The following is a 25,352-nucleotide window of genomic DNA, read 5'->3' as shown; positions in this document are numbered from 1 at the left end:
AACAAACAAAAAAGTAGCATTCGATCTAGACCTTTGTCGGATTGTAGTAATCCGTTCTCGTCCGTTTATGACTAACCTCAGGCGCTGCGGTATCACCACCCTCGCCGTGTAGTATCGCTGGTTCCACTAAACGCACCCCTCGAACACTGATGCGACCGCGTTCGCGACGTTTCTGTTGGGGACAAAAAAGTGAATAGAAAGATGTTTTTAGAAATGATAAAATCGTGTGATTTAATTGCAATGATATTTTTTGGGAAGCAAATGATATAAGCGTGAAATGATAGGCATGTGCGAATGTGTCTAATGTAGTGTGCGTGTGTATAACTCTAGATGTGCGTAACAAGCTTTTGATAGCGTTAGTTTGAAGTAAGGCATATTGTGCAAAATAGAGCAGCTTATGATGCAAGTTAGAGAAATAAGATAAAAAAAAACATGCGATATACATAATTAGGAAAGTCTATCCCTTGGTAGGTTTGGTGAAGCAACGTTTTGAACTCTTGAAGCCGTCCCTGAAACCACTTGAAAATCCCTAAAACACTCCTGAACCACCCTGAAGCCCCATAGAACACCCGCCTCTGAAACCCCATGAAAATACCTCTGGAACGCTTCTGAGACCCCATGAAACGCCCTTAAGCCCCATGGAACGCCCTAAAACTCACCGAAACACTCCTGGAACGCCCCAGGGACACCCTGAAAGCCCTTTGTAATCTCTAGAACCCTTCTGGAACTTCCTAAATACCCTGAAACGCATTTGGAAGCCCTTGGCATACTACTGGAAACCATGGAACCCTCTGACACCCTGAAACCCTTTGAAAACCCCTGTAACATCCATGGAACGCCCAGAAATATCCCTCGGACCCCCTTAACTCTCTGAATCCTTCTGGAACATCCCTGCAACACCATTGAAAGGGGTTTCAACGTTCTAGAAGCCTTATACAACATCCCTAGAACATCCCTGAAACTCCCCTGATGTCCATTGAAATGCACGGTTAGGTAAAGTGAAAAAAAATCTGGCAGTTATGCTCAAAGCTTAGGTTAAGTCAGTGAAAAGTGTGAGGGTCTTCCTTCTAGTTCCTGTAACTATTGTGCGACTTCGATATTTGTGGTCAGTTTGCCAGTTAAAGCTTATTTTGTAACATTTTTTTTTCTTTTTTTGAATAAATACTAATAAACTGGATTGTTATTATTATTATTTCTATTTAGTATACATTTTTATGATATTAAACAATAAGACAAACAACTCAATTGAAAAATGGATTGAGACTAATCCATCTACCAGAAAGGAGATTAAAAAAGTTTCAGAAAATCCCAAACTAAAGATACGACAATAACAATACGCTGTAACAAATCTCTCTTCTCAACCCATCTTCAAACCACTATTGTCGGAAACTTTTCCAACAATCCATGCATTAACATACCCAAACACGATTCGTCACAAATAACTCTCTTCACCCGGACCTCGAATTTCTTTCGGAATGTTTGAAAAGTGACGCGCACAAATGTTTGTAAATTGAGCTGTACCCGTACGGTCCAACAATAGCCCTAAAGTTTCCTATTCACATTCAGAAGAAAAAAATATTTATCCCATCGAACAAAGCCCTCCGTCCGCTGCTTCAACTCCCAGGAGACGGAAGGCTCGTCGACGGTCGGGGACTTCATAGCTGACGACGACGCTAAACCTTTCTCTGGGTTGGTTTCTTTCTCTTTTCACATGCCATTCATTCAATCTAAAAGAATTATTGTAGCATTCCTGACGGGCGCGCGCGCGGTGGTAGGATGGCATTCGGTGGTTGCTGTCACATTACCTCCGTCCGACTCAAGAACTCCCTCCAAATCATCTGGGCTCTTCCTCGTATAGGAAAGGAGTGTCCTATTATGTGTTACGAACCTACATTGTTGAATCGCGCGAGATTTGTAGTCCCATATAAATCATCCTCCGCTGCTCGGCTCGATTTATTGTTGCTTGACCGAAGAGGTTGTGTTCTAGTTTTATCGAATGAAATCGGGAGGGGAGAGTGGAGTGAATCGCACATAGTCATAGGAGTAGTTCTAATTTGAGATTTTGAAGCAACTGAACAAATTGCCACACTGTGGAATGCCGATGATGTCATGTTACAAAAACAAAAGAAATCAATTATTACAAAGGATTAACACAAGACGATACACAGAGAACATTACAAATGCACAATATACAGACATCACAAATCGACGCAACACGACACAAAACATATATGTACCCTGTTATCCAGATGGATAACTTCTTCCGATCACAGGATGAAGAGGTTTCATTTATTGGTATGGGTCCAATAGTCATCCTGGAATTGTATTTTAGTTGGCAGTATGCCTTTTAGTTCACAGTAGTTGTTACTGTGTTCATAGCTTGATTTTGTCTAGGAAAACTAATCCTAATCGGGCCCCCATTTCGGGTTTCATCACTAGAGTTCTATGACTTGAAGTCTTTTGCCGTTTTTCTTTATTATCCAGTTCCAACCTGGGTTGGAACTGGATCAGATCACAGTTTCAACCCCAACCCGATTTCGGTTTCGCTTGTACTAAAGTTTGTTTGACGTTGTTTGTTTACACATTTTCCGCCAATTCAGTTCCAACCCAGGTTCAAAAAGAAAAACGGCATTTGTCAGGGAAAGGTATACGCCTCTAGTACTCAATCGCGACCCGAAATGGCCTGAATATTGGCAATCGAAATGGGATTGCACTTCATGGGCCTCTTTTCTGTCAGAACCCTATAAATGTTAATTATTTACAAGTTAAAATGCAACATGTAACACGAAGAACGCACAAATATTAAACTTTGAACACATTAAACAATTATTCTGTCTTCTTAATGTAACAAATATTCATACCCGTAACAGTCATCAGATTTGTGCTAACTACGTAAGTATGCTGGCAAGCAAGATTGAAACTCTATCTATCATCAAGCAGAACTATTAAAAAATGCACATGATTCAGGCAGTACCTATCTCCGCTTTCGATTTTGGCTTTCTATATGGAGAGTTGCAACAAACGGTTGAAGCAATGTTCAGATTTCAAGCTTTTAGCCATAGTTAAATTTGCAAATAAAATTGTTAATGGATTACCTTTTGGTAATGGTTGAACGTTTCAATTTTGGAAGGCTCGTTCTCTAAATGATACAACAGTAAATAATCTAAGTACATATTTAAATATTACTGTTCTAGGCTCGGAAATTCGGCATATCAGTCCTTGAATCTCTAGCACGAAAATGATTATGATTCGTCCCGTTTTCGTTCTAGAGCATCAAGGACTGATAAGCCGAATTCCCTAACATAGATCAGATCCAACAGTCAACGGGGCAGCAGGGACAAAAGTCCAGAGCCTTGATGAACCCCCCCTTCTGCAAGTCAGGTGGGAGCCTAGGATTATTTGATAAACAAACCATATCCACACACCAGTGTGGACTTTCCACCTTTGGCACCGGGAGGTGACCGAGCACTGGGGCATACGGATTGCTCAAGCGGAGTAAGCCTAGACGTGGCGGGGGGGGGGCAGCAGTGGGTTCTGCTGGGCCTCTTTAGAAATTCAAAACATCCGGAAGCAACTCTGTACAAGCGATACGGCACCACTTCCAAAATATCACAGCCCTGCTAGGAGTTTTACGGGCACATCAGGAACGACGCCAGTAAGTTCCTAATTACGGTATACTGGTCATGCCTTGTAATTGATAACTGAGATGGTACACGCTTAGGTAACTACGCTGGTAGCGACGGTTTTTATCCCCTTAGTAAGGTCGGGTGACACTGACTTGAAACAGCGCTGTTTTCCGTCCCATGAAACCGTGACGTGGGCTTAGAGAACGTTCCTGACCTATAAGACCCAGCTTAAGCAACTAACTGCGTGGAAGTAAGTTCAGATAAAAACTCTTGATTAGCGCTGATCCGGCTCAGTCTCATAAGGTAGCGTCCATAAACGACGTAACATTTTTGGCCGATTTTTTTACTCCCCATCCCCCTAAAATGCTACGTTATGGACGCTCCCTAAGGGCTTGTGCCAACCCTCGGCTGGCCTCTCTGCTTGCATAAACTCCACGCATTCTTTCTAGTAGGTGTAACTCGTCTCTGTTACGCCCCCTGTCCATAAAACCCTTACCCAATTCCCAGGATCGGCTCATCCACGCCGAGGCAATTTCGAGCAAAGGAGGAAAAATCAAAAGAAGAAATAATGACTTTTTACGGCGGTTTATTGAAAAAGGCCCTATCGTCCCTAGCTGCCCTATCTGAATTCCTACCAGTACACTCTACTTACAATTTTTTGTGGGTGTCAGTGTTGGGCCCGTCGCTGGAAGCTGGCTGATGGAGTCCTGGGGTAGCGGATCGTAGCCACGCGATCTGCACGTGGCCTGCTGGATCACTGGGGTCCGTGAAGCCGACTCGCTCCTTTCGGTCCTCACGAAGCCGGCTGCTGCACGGTAGAAGGGTCCCTCTATGCCGAATCGCCTACTGTCCTACTGTCCTCCGGTTCCCGTAAAAAGAGGAAGGGGGGGGGGGGAGGTTCCGTTTCGTTGGATCCCGCTTAAGCGATCTAGTCGTCATTTAAACGGCTTGGGATTTTCTGTGCTTCAGCCGCCGGTGGCCTGGCCTCCGACTTCGACGGCGGGTATCTTGCCAAGCCCTCACAACTTGTATTGCTTTCCACGGAGTCCTGGGAGTAAACTGACCGGTGGTACCGATCGATCTTCGTTAGTCCTTATCGCAGGGACTTTACTGTGCCGCTGGGCAGGATAAATACACTTGACAATGGGAAAAGTTGACGCTAAACCACTCAAAAATAATGCCCAAATTCTAGGCTATGGCACCGCACTTTGTATTAAAAACTTTGCAGAACTTGAGTATGAGATGAGGATGGTTCTCTGGTCACAATCCAAGTGAACGAGCGGTGGATCGTTGGCCTCCCAAGAACCGGTGAAAAGGTCTTTTTTCGGGGCTCCATGGCCCCGTAGCTAGCCCGATATGCGGTCGCCAGGGCTGCTACCAAAATTCGCCAGCGTTGTGTTATTGTGAGTGTCGTGTTTGAGGGGGGTACTGTATATAAATCCTAAGTGTGTTTTGAATTAACCGTTTGCCGCCTTTTGCCTCCTAGCTGGTTATTCGCATTAAATTAAGTTATTTGCATGGACCCAGCTATATTATATTTTTATGGATATTTAATTATTTTCATTTAAATAATTGTTTGCCAATCGTCCCTACTAGTTGTCCAAGTGTTATTCTTTTAACTTTTCCTCTAATTTATTAAATTTTATTTCTGAGAAAGGGTTCGAGCTCTATGATCAGAGTGGACAAACAAAGAGTTCGCACCGATGAGAGTAGAACGGAGCGAAGTGAGGCCTACAGGGTGACAAAGGGCGCGTCAGCACCCCCACAACGCTCACACTGAAATGCTGCAGAAGATCGTGGAAAGATCGTCCCCTATGGCTAAACCGGCCAAAGCGAGGTCGCCCTGGTGACGATCGACGAGCGTAGTCGCTTAAGGAGAAACTGGAAGCATTTCCTCATTTTTTTAGTTTTTGATTTTTTTTATTACATAACGAAGCAATATTTTTAAAATCGGTTTTCGTGCACATGTAGAGTATGGATCAGGGTATCTTCTGATTTTTTTTTACGCGGTAGAAAATGTTTTCGTTTTAGCAGAAACCATTTGTTAGTGAAATTTTGTTCAAAAATGGTTTCTACAAAAACGAAAAACATTTTCTACCGCGTAAAAAATCAGAAGATACCCTGACCCTGACCCATGCTCTACATGTGCACGAAAACCGATTTTGAAAATATTGCTGCGTTATTTAATAAAAAATCAAAAACCAAAAAATGAGGAAATGCTTCCAGTTTCGCCTTAAGTTAAACAAGGCTCCAGGTCCGGACGGTAGCCATCAAGGCGAACATCGAGGCTATCTCTGACATGCTCAAAATGGCTATGCAGACGTGCCAAGACAAAGATTCTACTGCCCAAACCCGGGAAGCCACCTGGCGAACCGTCGGCATACACACCTATCTGCCTTCTGGACACCGCCGGGAAATTGTTGGTACGGATCATTCTGTCTAGCCTGATGATCTATACCGAGAAACCAGATGACTGTGGGCTCAACGATAACCAGTTCGGCTTCCGGAAAGGTCGAACGACGGTAGACGCTATAAGGGCTATAACAAAAACGTCTGAGTCAGCGCTCTAACAGAATCCGCTGTTGCGCGGTCGTCACGCTGGACGTGATGAATGCGTTCAACAACGTCAGCTGGCCTGCCATTGACTATACCGAACACCACCTAGGAGTCCCGGTTAGCCTATGCCGGATACTGGAGAGCTACTTCCAGAATAGGGTGCTAATCTATGACACCGAGGAAGGCGAGAGGAGCTACAACATCACCGCGGGGAGCTCCATCCTGGGCGCGGTACTATAGAAGGCGGCGTATGATGACGTATTGAATTGAGGCCCAAACTTCCAGCAGGCGTAAAATTGATCGGCTTTGCCGATGATATTATACCCCCGTAGTATATGACGAGTCGATACTGGAGAAACTGGAACTGACATTCACGCACGCAATTGGCATAGTGGAGGACTCGATGAGGTCGAGACCGTTGGCACTCGCGCACCACAAAACGTTGGTGGTGGTGGGAAACAACCGCAAGTCTGAACAACAGGCAGTGGTCACCATAGACAGGTACACGCTCACTGAAGCAATTGGGGGTCATGATCGACGATAAGCTGAAATTCGAAAGCCACGTGGAATATACCTGCAAAATAGCTAGCATGGTGATAATGACATTGTCAAAGATAATGTCAAATAGCTCGGCAATAGTCTCGAGTAAGCGTAAGCTGCTCGAAACAGTAGCGGTCTCCACACTACGGTATCAAGCCACTGCATGATCGAGTGCGCTAGTGGTCAACCGAAACGTGAAGCGACTCCAGAATACCCACAGGCTGATGTGCCTTAGGCTGGTCAGCGCATATCGCGTGGTCTCAAAGGACGCGGGCATGATGGCCATAGCCACTAGTGGTTACAAAGTGTAGAATTAGCATTTAAGTTAAAATACACGTTAATATAAACAAAAAAAAAAACTAGTGGTTACAGAGGACGAAGAGTGCTTCGGGCGACGCGGCATAAGAATCGCGGGACAGATCCCCCTAACATCGTCTATGTTTATGTGGCAGAGATAATGGGATTTCTCCAGCAAGGTGTAACAATTGAATTAACAGTGTACAAAGCTTCTTTAAATTTAGACCTTTGCAACATGGCGCCATCTCTCCATTTGAATGAGACATCTGAAGCTTTTTTAATTCGGAAAGTCGACATAGCATGTCTCGTGAGTTCGTGTGAGTTACTCCATAGATCTCATTCAGCTGACCAAAAGAGAAGTTTAAATAAAACCTAGCTGATCTAACTCCAACGAATAGCAAAATCTCAGCTACCTTTTTTGTATAGAAGTATACAAAGCAAAGGTAGAACGAGATCGGAGAAAATGAAAATGATAAAGATGAAATGAGATGGGGTGCTATCAAATTGCGTTCACAATAAAATAGGTACGCATTTGGGAGGGATTTATAAAAACTAAATATTCGTCGGACATTTTCATTCTCGTGCGGTTCGTCAACGTATCTAAATCGGTGTACGTAAAGTTCACGAATTTTGAACAAAGTTTCAAAGATTTAGCTCAAAACGAAATCAAAAGTTTTATGTATGAATTATGCCAAAAAAATGAAAAACCAGTTTGAAAGTTGAAAATAATTGTGCAGGTGAAAATCAAGTGATCAAGTGGTGTAAAACCTTCTAATAATTGTGCTCAATTTTCTCAGATAGTTTTTCATGCTAGGGAAGCCATTTTGTACCTCAATCTCACCCGTGGTGTGAACTAATTTCTTTTTGTACAAAGGTAAGATGAAAATCTTATGGGGAATTAGTGTTCGCGAATATACGCTCCCAACGAGGGCAGCAGCATCCTAAGCTGCGCAACCCAACTCCAACCATTGCATCGGAACCCAGGATATATGTAAGACGGGTATACAGATAGCATGGTCGTGTGCGTGGCCGACGGCTGGTGAATTTTCCCGTTTTTCGGTGAACTTTCTGAGTTTCTTATTCTTTTTCTGTTCTTTCGGTTCACGATTGGAATTTATTATGGAAACTTTTTGCACCATAAAACAAAAAATTTCTTCAAATGTGCAAATAAATTAGGAAATTGTAGGGCAATTACTAGCAAGTATCCCTCTGATGCGATCTGGTAGCAAATACTGTCGATGTTTGCTACTTTTCAGTGATGTTTCGACACTTTCAGAAAACTCACCAGTAGCCGACTCGGTTTGCTATAAGAAATTTCGGCTCAACTTCGGGTCTCTTCGGGTAAACTTGTTCCGTTGCTAACGAAAAAATTCTCACTCATACGCGAACGCTCGTGTACATCTTCCCCCCCTGATCGGAACCATTCTCGAGCATCATCACGAAGTACACACACTCACCCGAGCCGACGGAACAGCAGCGCCAACAGCGAGAGAGTGAGTGCCGTGAGAACCCACCATGAGAGCAGCAGCGAACGCCGCCGCCGCAGACGTCGTCATCATCATCGTCATCATCGACTCTCGTCGCAGCCAGCATGGTGATGATGGTTCATTCCACACACGTCACGTGGGTTCTACGCGCTGGTCAACGCGGGAGCCTATGCTAGGCCGTGCAGTGTGTCCTCGGTTGAGAAACCCTGTGTTGAAGTATCCGTCACCGAGGTGGACCACCCCTGCACCTTAACAACTCTCACGTGAGCTCCCAAACACCACGCAACATCGGAAAGCTCACCATCTCGCCGCTTGTCGCATCGTGGGTAAGCCCTCCTGTTACCGGTGCTTACCAGAACGCAGTTAGAAACATCGCACGAACGATACGCATGGTACGGAAGCTTACGAGCGTGCCACCTACTGGCAAGTACATGTCGGACTCGATTATCCGGAGTATTGATTTTTATTTCACTCCGGATAATCGAATTCTCCGGATAATCGAATCACGAAAAAAATATTAATTTGAAATTTAAAAACGTATGGAATAGTTATGTTTTTGTTATTTTATGTGCATGAAGCAGTGACGTAGCCAGAAATTTGAATTGGGGAACGTCCATAAATTACGTAACACATTTTTTTATTTTTTTTTTCTTTTCTTCCTAGTCATACTATTTTGATGAGACCCATGGTCTCATGGTCATCGCACTATGTTGAATTCCCCTCTCCTCGTGAAGCGTGACGTAAGTTATAGGCGTTGTATACAGTGGGAATTTGATTGTATTGTTGCGTTTGAAACCCGAAGTTTCCCCACACCCGACAATCGAATTTTCTCAAAATTCATACGTAAAATCTAACGTCGGACATAGTGTGCCCGACGTACACGTCCGACACACGATTCAGAAGAAAAATCGATTTTCGCGTGTCAAAAATTCCGATTTTCAACTGCACGAACAATATTTTAGGCTGACAAAATCGTTTTTTTTTTGTGAATTTTGAACTCCATAAAAAGGTTCTTATATTCTATCAAAGGACAAGGTGAAGGGTTGTGGTTTATGTTAGTTTTTGTCAGTTTTGATGTACGAGAAAAAAAGGTAATGAATAGGGCTGTAGTATTAGAAATGTACTTTTGCTATTTATAGCGGAACAATTTTATATTCTAATTTTTGTTGGCATGATATGCCTCGCTAGAGGAATCCTTGCAGAAATCTCTGAAAAAATCACTGGAGGAATCCTAAGAGAATTTTGAAAGAAGTTTATGAGTCATTCCGAAAATTACTGTAATAGAAGATTTCTGTAAAAAATATCTTGAAAAATCCCCAGAGGTGTCCATGGACAACATCCTGAAGGTCTATACCCGAGCAGGAACGAATTAGATATCATACCAAGACAAGGTATTGAGTCATCGACAAAGATACCTCAACGAGTTATTGGTTTGGTATTGAGGACTGCTTGAGGTATTATTGAATTATAGAACACGCACCATTTATTGTTTTAGGTTTTGCATACCTCAGTTTAATATTCTACACCTATTCTCTCCTGCTCGGGTATCTGGAAGTTTCTGGAGAAAGCACTAAAATATCCTGAGGAATATCTAGAAGAAACTCTGAAGAAATCCAAGCACGAGTTTCTGCAGAAATTCAAGGAAAAGGAGCACCTGGAATAATCCTTGGAGAAATTCCAGCAGTACTTTAAGGATTTCCTCCCTAAAGGACTTCTTATGCTCCACCAACATTAAATTCCGGAGGAAACTTTACAAAAATCCTTGGAAACTGTTTTCCAAGAATCGCAAGAATAATTCTTAGGAAATTTATAGAGGAAACCCTGGTGGTATTGTAGGTAAATTCCTGAAGAAATCCCAGGCGGACTGAAGGATTCCATACGGAATTCTTGGAGTAATACCAATTGTACCAAGAGAAATTTATCTTATTTGGATGCTTCCAAATGTAAATTATATTTTGAAAACAGACGCAAATTTAGCATTTTTTTCGCTGAAACGAAATTTTAAATTGTTTGGCCCTTTTCAAATATAACGGGAGATGTGTTTGTTACGTATTATTATTATTAGCTTTATTTACGAGGCTTTCAGCCCTAGACTGGTTCGCCTCGGCTGTTACGTAATTTGTATATGATTCCAAAATATATCAACTGATATTAAGATTGATTGTAAATTGCTATGCAGAATGTAAAATACTTTTTCTTAAAAAAAAGCTAACACAATCAGGTCAGAAAACCGACAGTATCTGGAGAAAACGCAATCGAGGCCTCCCAAAATCGGATCAGCACAGTATTATAATATTAAACGATTTTGAATTTCTGCATTAATATATTAAAAAAATCTCAATAAAAAATACTCCGGATAATCGAGTCTAAAATTCCGGATAATCGAATCCCGGATAATCGAGTCTCCGGATAATCGAGTCCGACCTGTAGTTGAAGCTCGTCTACACGTAGTGGAATACGCGACACATACAGCTGCAAATTGGAAGTGAGCTACCGAATTGAAGCGCCGCCTGCCCGTGGAAGCTCGAACTAATTGGTGAGAGATGAATTGCATGTGCATGCCCAAAGGTCACGTGGACGAAGAATCATCATTGAATGGTTTCGATCGAAGCACCGGTGGATTCCTGAACTGCTGAACGATTCGACGAAGAGTCAACAGGTTTGCCGACAGAAAAGGTCAGAGCTTTGATTTGTATATATTTTTTTCCTAGATTTAAGACCACATTTAGCTTTAGGTACCTACTTGAAATTTGGTGACGTCACCTTTAGGAAAACGTTAGGCCTCTGTATCCTACCGTGAACTTTAAATAAACAGGATTTGAAATTGGTAGGCCAACGCCGATTCGAAGGTTGACGAATGAAACGATTTGAGTTGCTTTATATTATTTAACGAAATTGTCTCATTTAGTCTTTTTCGTTCTTGGTTGAATTGATTTAGAGTAAGTTTAGATTTTCGGTTAAAATTTTCTTGAATTTGATTAGTTCAGTTGGGTGTTCTTTGAAACCTATCTTGGGCTTAGCTAAGGTGATCAGTGTTTGAGGGAATAACCCAAGCAGCACACAAGTCACAAAGGAGTGTCGACAGCGCAGGTTTTTGGTTGCACAGGAGCTACATTCATGTTATTCTAACTCAAAGGCAGAATAACTTGAAAATGACTCGTGTCCAACCAAAAAACTGCGCTGTCAACACTCCTTTGTGACTTGTGTGCTGCTTGGGAAACCAACCTGCCCTGCCCTAGAAAGAGCCTCTGCCGGGCCATTAACAGCCTCAGCAGTCTCACTTTGGTGAGTGGCGCTTAAACTGCTGCTGGTCTCGTACCCAAAGCATTCGTTACAAAGGGTAGATGGTCTGGACACACAGGCTCACACCGAGCGTGTCTAAATGGACTAGCAGGCCCCATGGCGAGGTGAACTTTCACTTGACACTATTTCTTTCAGACCATGGGTGCTTTAGGTGGTATCTTTACAGAATCGGAGATCCAGGGTCCTCCGCATGTCCAGAATGCGCAGACTACGACGAGACCGCGGAGCATGTGCTCTTCAAATGCCCACGCTTCGTGGAGCAAAGGTGGAGTATGCAGAAGATATGCGGTAGAGATATCACTGCAGACAAAATTGTTGAAAGGATGTGTACGAGGGCGGACATGTTGGATTCCATTTGTTTTCTTCCGCGGTCTTCGTACTTGAACTACAGAAAAAATGGTGGGCCGACCAACAGCAAGTTGAGTTGGCCCCCTTCGCATCCAGGAGTTTGAGTTCAACGAGTAGTCTAAAATACTATCCAGGACCCACTTTTCCGGGGGAGAGAGGACAACTAAAGGCGATAGCTGGTGGAACACTAGAGAGTACTCACTCATGTACGCCCCCCTTCTCGAAGTCATTCGGGGGTGCTGCGAAGGTAAGGAAGAGAGAGAAAAAGGTTTTAGTGGGGTCGACCCCCACATAACCCGAGGACCCACCTCTTGGGTATCTGATCAGCATATTTTCTCATTCTATACAAAAAAAAAAACACCATCGTGCATGAAGATGCGCATGCAAGTGAGAATTTGATCAATATATGTTTCCTCGATTGTCGAAATAAGTTCATTCAGGCAACATTCATCATCGATTTGAAGTGCCCTAGTGTATATTGTTCAAACATTATTTTTATGACTTAAATCCATTAAATATATTCATCTTCGCAACTCCATCCACGATTTGTTAGGAAATAGATTTATTGTGGTTTATTCTACTCACTTTAGTACATTTTACTCCCTTGCCCCCCTTTAGAAACAATACGAGAAGCTATGCACCCACAAGTGCCAAGACTTGACGAAGCCCTACTGAAACATTGAAAGCGGAACATGCTTCAACCGGCTAAGTTGTCGCGCTTTGTTTCGGGTCGTCATAAATACGTACAGGACGGAGGAGTTGATTTATCTTTAGCCTCCTGTGACTGATCGTCGCTATCGTCGTCATCGACATTAGATCTTCGACTGAAAAGTTCGACACACGAAGATAGGAAGCAAACAGGGAAAACAGTGTCCTTTGTGTTCTCATCAGCTCAATTGTGAGTATGTAGATTGACTGAGATTGGATGTCCTACTTTTAGCGGCGTGGCTTGCAGACCCATGGGAAAATCTCCTTCGAAGTGAAATTGAATGTTTGGTATAGTATCAGTTTGTATATGTATGCAGAATGAAGGCAATATAATCAACAAATCAAATCCATTATAACACTTTAAACTTATTAAAAGGCCCATACATACATTTCACAAGCTAGAAATTTTACAAACCATTCATAATTTGATCGATAGACCGCGAAAAACTAATCGCTTTGAAAGATTCATGGTGAGAAATGATGATCATTTAAATACCTCTTAATCCTTCTTGTACTCTGCGTCTTTCCAGCATAGCTGTATACTGGAATTCCATCCACTCGGTTAGAATCGATTTCAATTTCCCACGCAGATTGATATTTTTGGTTACAAATCTCAATAGAGCACTCAACTGCAATCACGGGTACGTATACGTATACATACAATTGAATTTCCCTCACAATATGGCGCATTGGCAAATGGAATCAACTTGTTCCTACGCCTTCGCAACCCATATTCCACCACCACCCACCAGCATCCATCGAACAACATACTGATTCTGCAGCATTCATCTGTTCAATTTCACCGGTTTCCGGTAAGCGAGAAGGATGATGACGGTGTCAAGTTCGGTGAGTGTGCTCCAGTTACACTTGCAGCCAGACTGACACCGAGAAAGGATATAGAGATACCTCCTCCACTAACAACGGCGTCATCCGACTATCCGAGACTCCGAGGGGAAGAGAAATTGAAAAGATTTTACATAGCGAACGAACGTTCATGAAACCTATGAACATGACGCGGTCGGTGGCATGAAGTGGGTGTTTTCGATGCATTCTGCAGCCTCTGTATGAACGGGACAAACTGTCGCTGTTGATGACGGATGATATGCAAGATGGAAATTTATTGTGCTTGGAAGAAAAATGGCACGATGGGACTTAGTCATTGATGAAAATGGATTTTGATGTTGTGTTTCTTTTACTGCTTTCTGGATAGTTTTCAATTTGAATCAGATTTTGTTCATGCGCTGGATTTCGTGCAAGTTTTGCATCTACTCACAACATTTTTACCTCTCCTAACTTTTGAAATGGGCGTGTAAAAAATACTCTATTATAATTCCCAACCAAAATTTAAAGTAGAACAGTTTTTGAGTTTCAGCTCAATATCGAGTTTTACAACTTTTCAAAATATGGAATTTAATAAAATTCAAATATCTTGCGTTTTGTTCAACCAATTTCAATTTTTATCCATAAATTAAAAGCTGAATATAATACCATTCGATCATCTAAATGCAGCTTTTGCGTGAGATTGATGAAATTCAAGATATTGGCGAGTTTTGGGGACGATCTCCTGAAATTTTATCAAAATTTCCTAAAATATATGAAGAAGTGTATTTTTTAATAAGAAATAAACAATTTAAAAATTCTTTCTTAACGTTTATTTCACATATCATATGTAGGCGAGTGACAGTAAAAAATTCAGCTCAATCGGAGCATTGATTACGGAGAATGAGATGTGTGAAGTGAGCGGCTTTGCTTAAAAATAGAACAAATATCGATTTCAAATCATCAACCTTGTATGGAAAGTCGAAAAAATTCCGCTTTACTGTATTTTTTTTTCTTTCGCGTTTTCGAACTCAGGGCATGATTCTACATAAAAAACGATCACTAGTGTAGTCAGGATCTGGGAAACCGAACAGCTACCGGAGGAGTGGAAGGAAGGAGTAATCTGCCCCATTCACAAGAAAGGCGACCATTTGCAATGTGAGAACTTCAGGGCGATCACTATTTTGAATGCTGCCTACAAAGTGCTATCCCAGATCATCTTCCGTCGTCTGTCACCTAAAACGAATGAGTTCGTGGGAAGTTATCAAGCCGGCTTCATCGACGGCCGGTCGACAACCGACCAGACCTTCACTGTACGGCAAATCCTCCAGAAATGCCGTGAATACCAGGTCCCAACGCATCACCTGTTCATCGACTTCAAAGCGGAATACGACAGTATCGACCGCACAGAGCTATGGAGAATCATGGACGAAAACGGCTTTCCTGGGAAGCTGACTAGATGGACATTACTGCCAGAACATTTGGAACGGTGGCAGAGCTGAACACCCGCCTGAAACGCGAAGCAGCAAAGGTCGAACTGGTGGTGAATGCCTCAAAAACAAAATACATGCTGGTAGGCGGAACCAAACACGACCGGATCCGTCTGGGTAGTAATGTTACGATAGACGGGGATACTTTCGAGGTGGTGGAGGAATTCGTCTACCTCGGATCCTTACTGACGGCTGACAACAACGTGAGCCGTGAAATTCGGAGGCGCATCATCACCGGAAGTCGGGCCTACTACGGGCTCCAGAAGAAACGCCGGTCGAAAAGATTCACCCACGCACCAAATGCACCATGTACAAAACGCTAATAATAAGAATAAGACCCGTAGTCCTCTACGGGCACGAGACATGAACCATGCTCGTGGAGGACCTGCAAGCACTCGGAGTTTTCGAGCGACGCGTGCTAAGGACGATCTTCGGCGGCGTGCAGGAGAACGGTGTGTGGCAGAAAAGGATGAACCACGAGCTTGCTGCACTTTACGGCGAACCCAGCATCCAGAAGGTGGCCAAAGCCGGAAGTATACGGTGGGCAGGGCATGTTGCTAGAATGTCGGAAAACAACCCTGCAAAGCTGGTGTTTGCAACTGATCCGGTTGGCACAAGAAGGCGTGGAGCGCAGAGAGCACGATGGGCGGACCAGGTGGAGAGTGACCTGGCGAGCACCGGGCGCGACCGAGGATGGAGAGCGGCAGCCACAAATCGAGTATTGTGGCGTACTATTGTTGATTATGTCTTGTCTTAATGATGTTGAACAAATAAATGTATGTATGTATGTATGTATTTTATTTTCTAAAATGCCTTCAAATATCCTCAAACATCTTCGATGACATCCTTTCAATCACCGTTTTCGAGTTTTAATTAAAAAAAAATGTTAATTATTAATGTGTTGTTTCATAAATGTCGCTCAAAATATTTCATCTGCAATTTTATTCGGCAAATCTACTTTAATTACTAAAGCTCCATCTTCAGATTTTATAAATGAAATTTCTCCAAAAAATCTTTCAGATACTCTTTTCCAAAGAGACTTTTCTAGGAATTCTGTTAGGAATGTTGTCAGATATTGCTCGTTAAATTTTCACATGATTTCTGATGAAAAACTCAACGCTTCAAGAATTCGATTAGGAATGTCATTCCAGGAACTGCACCTTATATTGCTATTCATATACGAGATATTTTTCACTTTCAGGAATATTGATAACCACTTTCTTCCAAAAATTATTTGAAATAATCTTGATAAGACTTCTCCTGGAAACCTGGAAAGAATAGTCCTGAAAGCCTAGAAAGGCCTTCTCTGGAAACCTCTGGAAACTGTGGAAATCTGGGGAGGATCCTTTGGGAAGAAACACCTTCTACTGGAAGTCGACAAAGGTTTCTCATGGAAGCCAGGAACGGCTTTTCTGGAAGCAAGAAAATGCCTTGGAAGCCTGAAAAGGTTTCATTTAGAAGCCTGAAAAAGCTTTTCTTTGTAACCTGGAAACGCTTTTCTTGAAAGCCTGAAAAATCTTCTCCTAAAAGCCTGAAAAGACATCTCCTGGAAGCCTGAAAATACTTATCCTGGAAACCTGGAAAAGCTTCTACTGCAAGCCTATGGAAAAGATTCTCCCGAAAAAATGGAAAGGAATCTCCTGGAAGCCTAGGAAGGCTTCTCCTGGAAATCAGGAACGGCTTCTTCTAGAAGTCTGGAAAGCTTCTCCTGATAGCCAGAAAAAAATGTTATGGAAGCCTGGAATGGCTTCTCCTGGAAGCCTGAAAAGGCTTCTTCTGCAAGCCTGGAAAGGTTGCAAGAATGGAAAGAATTCACCGGGAAGAATGGAAAAGAGTTTCCTGGAAGCCTGAAAAAGCTTGTCTAGGAAGTCAGCAACGGCTTCTTTTGGAAAGGCTTCTGTTGAGAGAAAACACTTCTCCTGGAAGCCTACTAAGACTTTTCCTGGAAACCAGGAACTGCTTCTTCTGGAAGAAAGAAAACCTCTTGGAAGCCTGGAAAGGTTACATTTAGAAGCCTGGAAACGTTTCTCTTGGATACCTGGTAAGGCTTCTTCTGTAAGCCTGGAAAAGATTCTCCAGAACGAATGGAAAGGAATCTCCTGGAAGCCTAGAAAGCCTTCTCCTGGAAGTAAGATTTTTTTCTGGAAATTCGGGAAGGCTTCTCTTGGAAGAAAATACTTCTCCTGAAACCTACTTAGGCTTTTCTTAGAAGCCAGGAACGGCTTCTTCTGGAAGCAAGAAAAGGCCTTGGAAGGCTGGAAAGGATGCACTTAGAAGCCTGGAAACGCTTCGCTTGGAAGCCAGAAATGACTTCTTAAGGAAGTAAGATTTTTTTAACTGGGAAGGCTTCTCTTGGAGGAAAAGAATTGTCCTGGAAGCGAGGAACGGCTTCTTCTGGAAACAAGAAAAGGTCTTGGTAGCATGGAAAGGTTGCACTTAGAAGCCTGGAAAGGCTTCTCTTAGAAGCCTGGATACGCTTCTCTTGGAAGCCTGGAAAGCTTCTCCTTACAACCAAAAAAAAATTATGATGGAAACCTGAAAAGGATTTCTTTTTGCAAGAATGGAAAGAATTCACCGGGAATAATGGAAAGGAGTTTCCTGGAAGCCTGAAAAGGCTTCTCTAGAAAGTCAGGAACGGCTTCTTCTGGAAGTAAGAAACGGTTTATTCTGGAAATCTGGAAAGGCTTCTATTGATAGAAAACCCTTCACCTGGAAGCCTACTAAGGCTTTTCCTGGAAGCCAGGAGCGGCTTCTTCTGGAAGCAAAAACCCCCTTGAAAGCCTGGAAAGGATACATTTAAAAGCCTGGAAAGGCTTCTCTTTGAAGCCTGGAAACGCTTCTCCGGATAGCCTGAGAAGGCATCTTGTGGAAGCCTGAAAATACTTATTCTGAAAGTTTGTAAAGGCTTCTTCTTAAAGCCTGGAAAAGATTCTCCAGGAAGAATGGAAAGGCTTCTCCTGGTAGTCTAGAATAGCATCTCCTGGAAGCCTGGAAAAAAGTCTGCATAGTTTAGATTAGGTATAGCTTCCGATAGAGGAGCTCCGATTCAGCCGCTGGATAACAGCACATACGCTGTTTGAGCAGCATCTCCTTGGTGAACAAACGCTTGTGACCTACCTCCTCAACCTAGCTGAAGTTAGAACGACAACAGTGCCCAGGCTGCACTACCAGCTATGCACACAACTTTTTGCTTGCGGTTTTTTGACATCAATTTATCAGTGGAAGCATGAGGTAGGAATTTGTGAGGACCAGAACTATGTTGGACCCTCCTTGTCGACACACCATTTTGCAGTCCGGAAGCCTTGTAACATCCATAATTTTAGAAATGCTCATTTATCCCTGAGAACAGCGTGAATGTGGCGTTAACTATACAACCAACAAAAAATATCTCCTACAGAATTTGAAATAATAAAATCTTATACTCATACTGCTATAATCTTATTTTACTGTTGGTTACGCATTGAAATCCCCTGTAGAATACATGATATAACAAATCAAAGACCATTCACCGAAGGGTAGCACGTGTTTGAAAAAAAAAAACTCATGTGTGTATCAGAAAAGCTACATCGGGATTAACAATTTCAAGCGCACTGTGGGAAAAACAAAGACTGAACATCCGAAACGCTCAAGTGGAAGCGTCATAGTAATGCAATGAGGTAAATATTATGGCACTTGTGATATGTCACCTTGACTTTCTTGTGCACCGTAAAAAATTGGACGCAATTGCAATACAAAAATAAAGCACTACATTTTTGCTTCTTTGGGGGTCTTCATTATTGTTCGTCCATGACACAGAAAGTTTCCCACAAAGTGACCTCATAATAACAGGATACAGATTGTTTGAGTCCCATCTGCAATCCAAATTTTCGACAGATCGCTTCCGAAATAAATGATTCCATCATACTCTTTTTTCCACATACCTTCATGCTTAATGTTTGAGTCATACACAGACATCTGTCGAACCGCATAAAGCTTGAATACGCCACGTGTAACACTAATAAACAAGAAAAATAAATCACAATTGGAGCTTCCTCCGAGTGACTTCGACGTCGGACCACCCATGGGATATCCGCAAAGTACCACAATTTGCAACGTATTTTCCAAATACTCAATGGGAAGCATGTTTGCAGTGTTTTCAATCATCAAGTGTTGAAGTGTGTAATCACTTGAACAGACTTCTTGAATCAATGTGATAACAGAAGCAATCGGATTAGTATCAATTATGGATTTTTGCTATATAAACGCTACGAATGTTACATTCGACCTCTTCAATCCTGCATCGAACGGTAGACGATGACTTCCAAACTCACGGTAGCTTTCCTGCTCGTCGCCAGTTTGGCACTCGTGTGCTCCAGAGCCGGTAAGATCATCCTAGGATATTGAACTATTCAAACCAGACAACTCTAAGAAAAAAAAACTCCTAATTCACAGCCCACAAGATCGTCGGCGGTGATGAAGCCGAGCCGCACGAGTTCCCCTACCAGATCTCGCTGCAGTGGAACTTCAACGATGGACGAACTCCCACAATGCATTTTTGCGGAGGATCGCTGCTAAACGAGAACTTTGTCCTGACGGCTGCCCACTGCAAGACTTCGTATTCCGAAGACGGAACCATCGAAGTGGTCGCCGCTGAACATGACGTGGAAACCGTGGAAGGACCCGAACAACGCCGTAACGTGGCGGAATTCATCGTCCACGAAGGATACGACGTCATCCAGGGGGTCAGTCCTGATGACATTGCCGTCATCCGGGTGGACAAGCCATTCCAGTTGAACGACAAGGTTAAGACCGTTCAGCTGCCCAAGCAGTTCGAACAGTTCGAAGGTGATGTAACCCTGAGCGGATGGGGATCCATCTCGACGACTGTGTACCCGGAATATCCGGATAAGTTGAGGGTAAGTTCCAGACTGAGTTCAATTGAAAACATGTAACTAAGCAGAAGTAAAATTTGTAGAAAGTCGAGCTTCCGCTGGTAGACTACGATCAGTGCAACCTTCTGTGGGGTTATGGCAGTGCTCTGGCGACAAGCAATGTCTGTGCTGGCCCGATCGATGGCTCCAAGTCGGCCTGTTCGGCCGATTCCGGTGGTCCACTGGTGAAGCAGACCGGTGATGAAGTGATCCAGGTCGGTGTTGTGTCGTGGGGAGCTGTTCCATGCGGATCGCCACGTCGTCCGACGGTGTTTGCCGGAGTTTCCCATTACGTCGATTGGATCGAGCAGCAGCTCCGTGTGTAAGGAAGGGTATCGGGACTTTACTGCGTTGTGATGTTGACCAAAATGAACAATGATTCATATCAGAATTAAACATATGGCAAATTGAAAATTTGAACGTGCTTGTGAATAGCCTAGTAGAAAGAAAAACCTGTTCAGAGCTATCAACGAAGGGGTGACTAAATTATCAAAGTAGAGCGTTTCTTAGTATTGCCTATAAGTCAACGGAAGCATGGGGTTACAATGAAGTGGAGAATCTCGGCCGCCTTCAACACAGTCTCAAAGGCAGTGTGAAAGCCGTCTTCTGTTGCCTTCTGCAGTGCCGCAAGTGATGCAAACATTGCAGCTCTTGTACAGATGTCCTGAGCAGATTAGTTACTCGCTCCTCACGAAAGTCCTGGATATTCCTGCGCCGAAAACCGATAACCTGAAGGCGTTCAGCATGGCAGTGCAGAGCTTCTGTGATTACCTTGTAGCAGTGGGACAAGTGGTTCACCATTCGAATCCTGTAGTTCTGCAGGAACTGTTCGATAAGCTGGACTGGGAGGTGTACAAATGGCCGTACCTACTGGTATCTTCGAGCCAGCTAAAATGAAATGTATTTCGCTGAATAGTGTGTTCGTGCAGAGACCGCCTCTTGTCGTGCCGTTCTCAACTGTATTGAACGGGTTTCGAGAACCACAGGTGGTGCTTTCGGAGGAGACTTACAGGCAGTGCTGGGAAATATCACGAAGCTCGTTCAGCGGACTCAAAACCATGCAAATCACAGCTACCCATGGTAATAGCAGCAAAACTGTTCGCTACTGTAGTCTAGTTTGTTGAAATTCATTAGTAACTATGTGTTGCTACACAGATAAAAATAATGAGATTTACACGTCATGTAAAGTTCATTTTAGTCATGTAAACTTAGTGTTATGATGGTTTACATGATATATCATGTAAATTTGTGTTATATGTCATGTAAACACTCAGAGTCATGCTGAATTACATGACATATAATGGAAGTTTACATGACATTTTATGACTTTTACATGATATGTCATGTAAACTTCTGTGATATCCCACGCTCCAATCATGTGCATCATATGTCACAGAATTTTACACTCTTTTTTCGATCTGTGTACGGTAGCTCGCTACAGTAGATCACTAGGCTGTTGAGGGCAAATTATTTACTTCACTTTTTATTGTTTTTTTCGTAGTGGTGCACCGAGGGGCCGCAGTCGCGGGAACATACGCGCTTTTTTAATCTGCACCTTTGACCCGATGAAATACACCGACTTCATCAACAGCGTTTTGAGGGATTAAACGAGCTCCTCCAGTTGGATCGGGATAATCTGGGACACGGTTTCGGGGATTTCCGGCCGGGAATTTGGTGATAAATTGAGAAGCTTTCGCTGGAGGAACCGGTCAGGCTATTGAGGACGAGATGACGGGAGGAAAGACACTTTGATTGAGTTATATTCAGATTTTCTGTGACAGAAGGGCACTTTAGAGCAAACACAGGATTTTTATCCTGTTGAATCATAGATTATGCCTGAGAGGAACGATGCATGAGAGCTATAAAAAGAAAGCCTTCGTTGGACGGGCTATCGGCAACGGATTCTCGGGGAGTAAGATGCTTCGGGTACGATGGGTCAGGGACAGGTCTTACTGATGAATCGAGATCCACCGATCTTTGGTAACTTCCGTGGAAATACATGTTTCACAATATTAAAAGATGAAAAACACCCATAAGGGTATACAAATTTCAATCAAATGGAACTGAAGTCTGCGTAAAGTCCGCCAGTACGTCACGAATTTCAATGAAACTCATTTGGAGCTCCCGCGCTAAAGCTGCTACCGTAGCAATTTATTAGAACGCCTACTGTATTGTTTCAAACACATTTCTTCCGGTTATGAAAAGACAGCGAGTCAATCACCAAATTCAAGCAAACTACAGTTACCATTCCCAGCACTGCTTACAGGAAATGTTTTACCAAGTAAAGATACGTTCTGAGGGCCAGCAAGCGCAACGCTTTTTGTATCGAGAGAATCGAACGGTTTTCATCAAGGATGTACGTCTGGTTCGTCCAACTTACCATGCTCAACGCAATACATCAAGAACCTTAATGCTAGAGAACATGCGCATGAGATCCCGAGAGTAGCGGAGGCCATCGAACGTCACCATTATGTCGGCGAATACCTCGACAGTTTTGACGACGAAGCATGTCGTGTGGCACAAGTAGTGAGGATAGTGCATAAAAGAGGCGGTTTTACTGGTTCGGAGCTGGTTGTCTAACTCAACCGAAGAGGTTGTCAAACGCAGTTCGGCACAGACAAAACGAGACAAACAGAGCGAGAGAGTTCTCGGAATGCTGTGGGCACCCAAGCCTGACATCTTTATCTACGCGACGACTTCCGAACTATCGACAATAACTCCGAACAAGAGAAACATCCTGCGTTGCATAATGAATCAGTATGGTCCGCTAGGATTACTTTCTCATTTTCTTGTCCACGGCTGCGTGATAATCCATGACATTTGGAGAACCAAAGCAGGCTACGGCAACATCGTTGGAGCCATGGAGACGATAGACCGAAGTATTCGAGAATCTTCAGAACTAGCACACTGCGCATTCTCCGAGCATATTTTCCCAGTGCTGCTTCAGCGGAAATCAAAAAGATAGATTGAGATAGGCGACATAGGACTTTTGCAAACACTTACTTTGAGCTGTTAAGCTTACCAATCACGAGAAGGTTCATGTGGACCGACTGTGTTATTACTCAAAGAAGGAGATTCCCTAGACCCTCACTGAGGACGAGACCTAACACGCCTGGCCACCAGGGGTTCTCAAACTCTTCATTACAGGGTCGGCTCTTCGCGTTGATCACAAGTTCAAAACCACTGTATTCAATCTTTTAATCACTTTATTTAACTTAATGTTGTAGGGGGCCGGCCGGAGGAGGTAGGCTGATCGGGGCAATCGCGAATGGTGTAGGTAGGCGGTTCTTCGGATGTCTCTCGTTCGCTACGTTTGCGTACACCTGGGCTTGGAATGAACACTCCACGTGGGTCACGAATCAATATCTCCACTGCACTGGCAGCTTGCTCCTAACTATTCCGGAGTGGACGGTATGGCTCGAAAGTAGGAATCAAGTCCTAGCCGAAACTCAACGGGACCTAGGGAAATTCGGGCAGGTCTTATGATGCAGGAATGCTACACAGGTGCTCCGACTCAATTGGATTCCAACCCAAAGCAGGATTTTCTTTTCCACGGAGTGGCCAATAACTTCGGCAGCTCCTCACTATTGTTCACTTCACTGAACTTTAAACTGGCTATGTGCCTCTAAGGCGGCTCTAGTCATCCGGATGATAATCTTCTGACGGTGCTGATCACTTGAGATCTCGTGTGGATAACAAGGGTATCCATCGTGAGGGAGATTACAAGTGGTAGTCGAAAAACGCGTATCTGTCAAAGGGTAAGCAAAATAGGGCGGAAATAAACGGTACAAAACTGATTACAATCATTCGAAGAGAGTATTCTGCACAGTTCTGAAACATATTTGGAAGGAATTTTCAAAGGAATTGCAAAAAAATCATAAAAATTGACGACAAAACATGCAAAGGAAATTCAATCGAAGTTTCCAGAAAAATGGTCGTCTAATTTAAAAAAAAAATCTGTGCGACTTTCCAAAGAAACTGCCTTGCGTCCTGTCCTGGTGCGTTATTCGAACGGAATGAAAACAAACCACAATCCGTTCGATGTCGTATCGGTCACTCGCATATTCTCAACATGATTCCAACTAATACAGAGGCACGTTTTACATGTATTATTAACCCAGTGCCAGCCCAGTGCACACTAAAATTTTCGCAACAACATTGGTAACCGATGGCAACGACATGTAGCACTGCTTCGTTGTGTGGCGCAAAAATTTGCTCGATTTTTCATGAGCGCTACCGCGCATGCGGAACATCAGCATTTTAGTGTCACTACCGACGATGGCGCACTTTTGCTCACAGCATGTGAGCGTTTCCTCACAAAATATGCACGGTTTGTTTCGGGTGATAGTTATTTTAACCGACTGATTGCTTAAGACTGTAATTGACGAGTGTTTTGCTGGTTTAACGGCTCTTTCAGTCGTTATTAAGCAGCAACTAAAACGCCTGTGTGTATTTCGCCTTCTTCTGGGAATTAGAGACTGCGTGTTGTTGTTGTATTGTGAGTCTTGTCCGCCATATTACTGACTATGACTTTCGTTGATGGCGTTCCTCTACGGTGCATGCGTTCGAATACTTGAGTTCACTGTATCGAGTACTTTTGCTACAACAGTTTCTAGCTTACTGCGCGCACTGCAAATAACCGTATCTATTATTCTAATTGGATATTTCTGATGTATAGACTTCCATACAATATTGTTTACAAGTAATGAGTGACTTACAAGCTAACCGAACAGAAAATAAACGAAACCCAATGGCTTTCTTCTTATTTATCATTTATTGGCTCGGAGTTGGATCATAGGGTAAAGTACTCGAAATGATAACAACTCCAAAACGGTTCTCGCATGGACCGATTCTGACAAACGTCGACAGTTCGTGGCCTGTAGAATCGGAGAAATTATATCCACAGACAAACAGACTTAACACATTGAGCGATTTTCATGGAATTTCATCGCCCAGTTCACGCTAACATCACCTGGTGGAAAAGTTGCACGAATCACTGTGTTGTGCAATATCGTCAACAGAAGGCGCTAGTGTGAAACGTCAAACGCATAGAAAAGCGATGCGCGCGCCTCTGGTTGTGAAAGCCACAACTATGAAAATTTAAAATGATCGTTAAAAGTGTGGTCGATGGAAATTTCGCAAGTGTTACGTCTGTTTGTCTGTGTTATATCCAAGCCGAACACAACAAGCGTGGAAACCCTGGAAGAGCAGAAGCTTGTCTGGTGCTGCACGTCCGACTGCAAAGTTTCCTGGTAGATCGTAATTAAC

The 25,352-nt window shown here is 43.2% G+C and overlaps 2 protein-coding genes across 5 annotated transcripts in view; one reads left to right on the top strand and one right to left on the bottom strand.

The window, feature by feature from the left end:
• LOC109423693 (tyrosine-protein kinase Btk) overlaps window positions 1–25,352 on the bottom strand; it is a 471,634-nt gene that overhangs the window by 377,348 nt on the left and 68,934 nt on the right. For all 4 annotated transcript variants that reach the window (XM_062850401.1, XM_062850400.1, XM_062850399.1 and 1 more), the window contains one exon: window positions 77–172. In XM_062850401.1, the coding sequence (XP_062706385.1) occupies window positions 77–172 (96 nt within the window). The remainder of the gene's footprint in view (window positions 1–76; window positions 173–25,352) is intronic.
• LOC109420035 (trypsin-1) lies at window positions 19,377–20,504 on the top strand. Its single transcript, XM_019694347.3, has 3 exons — window positions 19,377–19,534; window positions 19,606–20,069; window positions 20,129–20,504. Exons 1-3 carry the CDS (start codon window positions 19,468–19,470, stop codon window positions 20,408–20,410), a joined length of 813 nt encoding a protein of 270 aa, XP_019549892.2. The 5' UTR covers window positions 19,377–19,467; the 3' UTR covers window positions 20,411–20,504.

Source organism: Aedes albopictus, chromosome 2 (genome assembly GCF_035046485.1).
Source record: "Aedes albopictus strain Foshan chromosome 2, AalbF5, whole genome shotgun sequence".
In the NCBI taxonomy this organism is placed as follows: domain Eukaryota; kingdom Metazoa; phylum Arthropoda; class Insecta; order Diptera; family Culicidae; genus Aedes; species Aedes albopictus.
The sequence above is the reverse complement of the archived record's forward strand: the minus strand, read 5'-3'. Positions and strand labels throughout refer to the sequence as shown.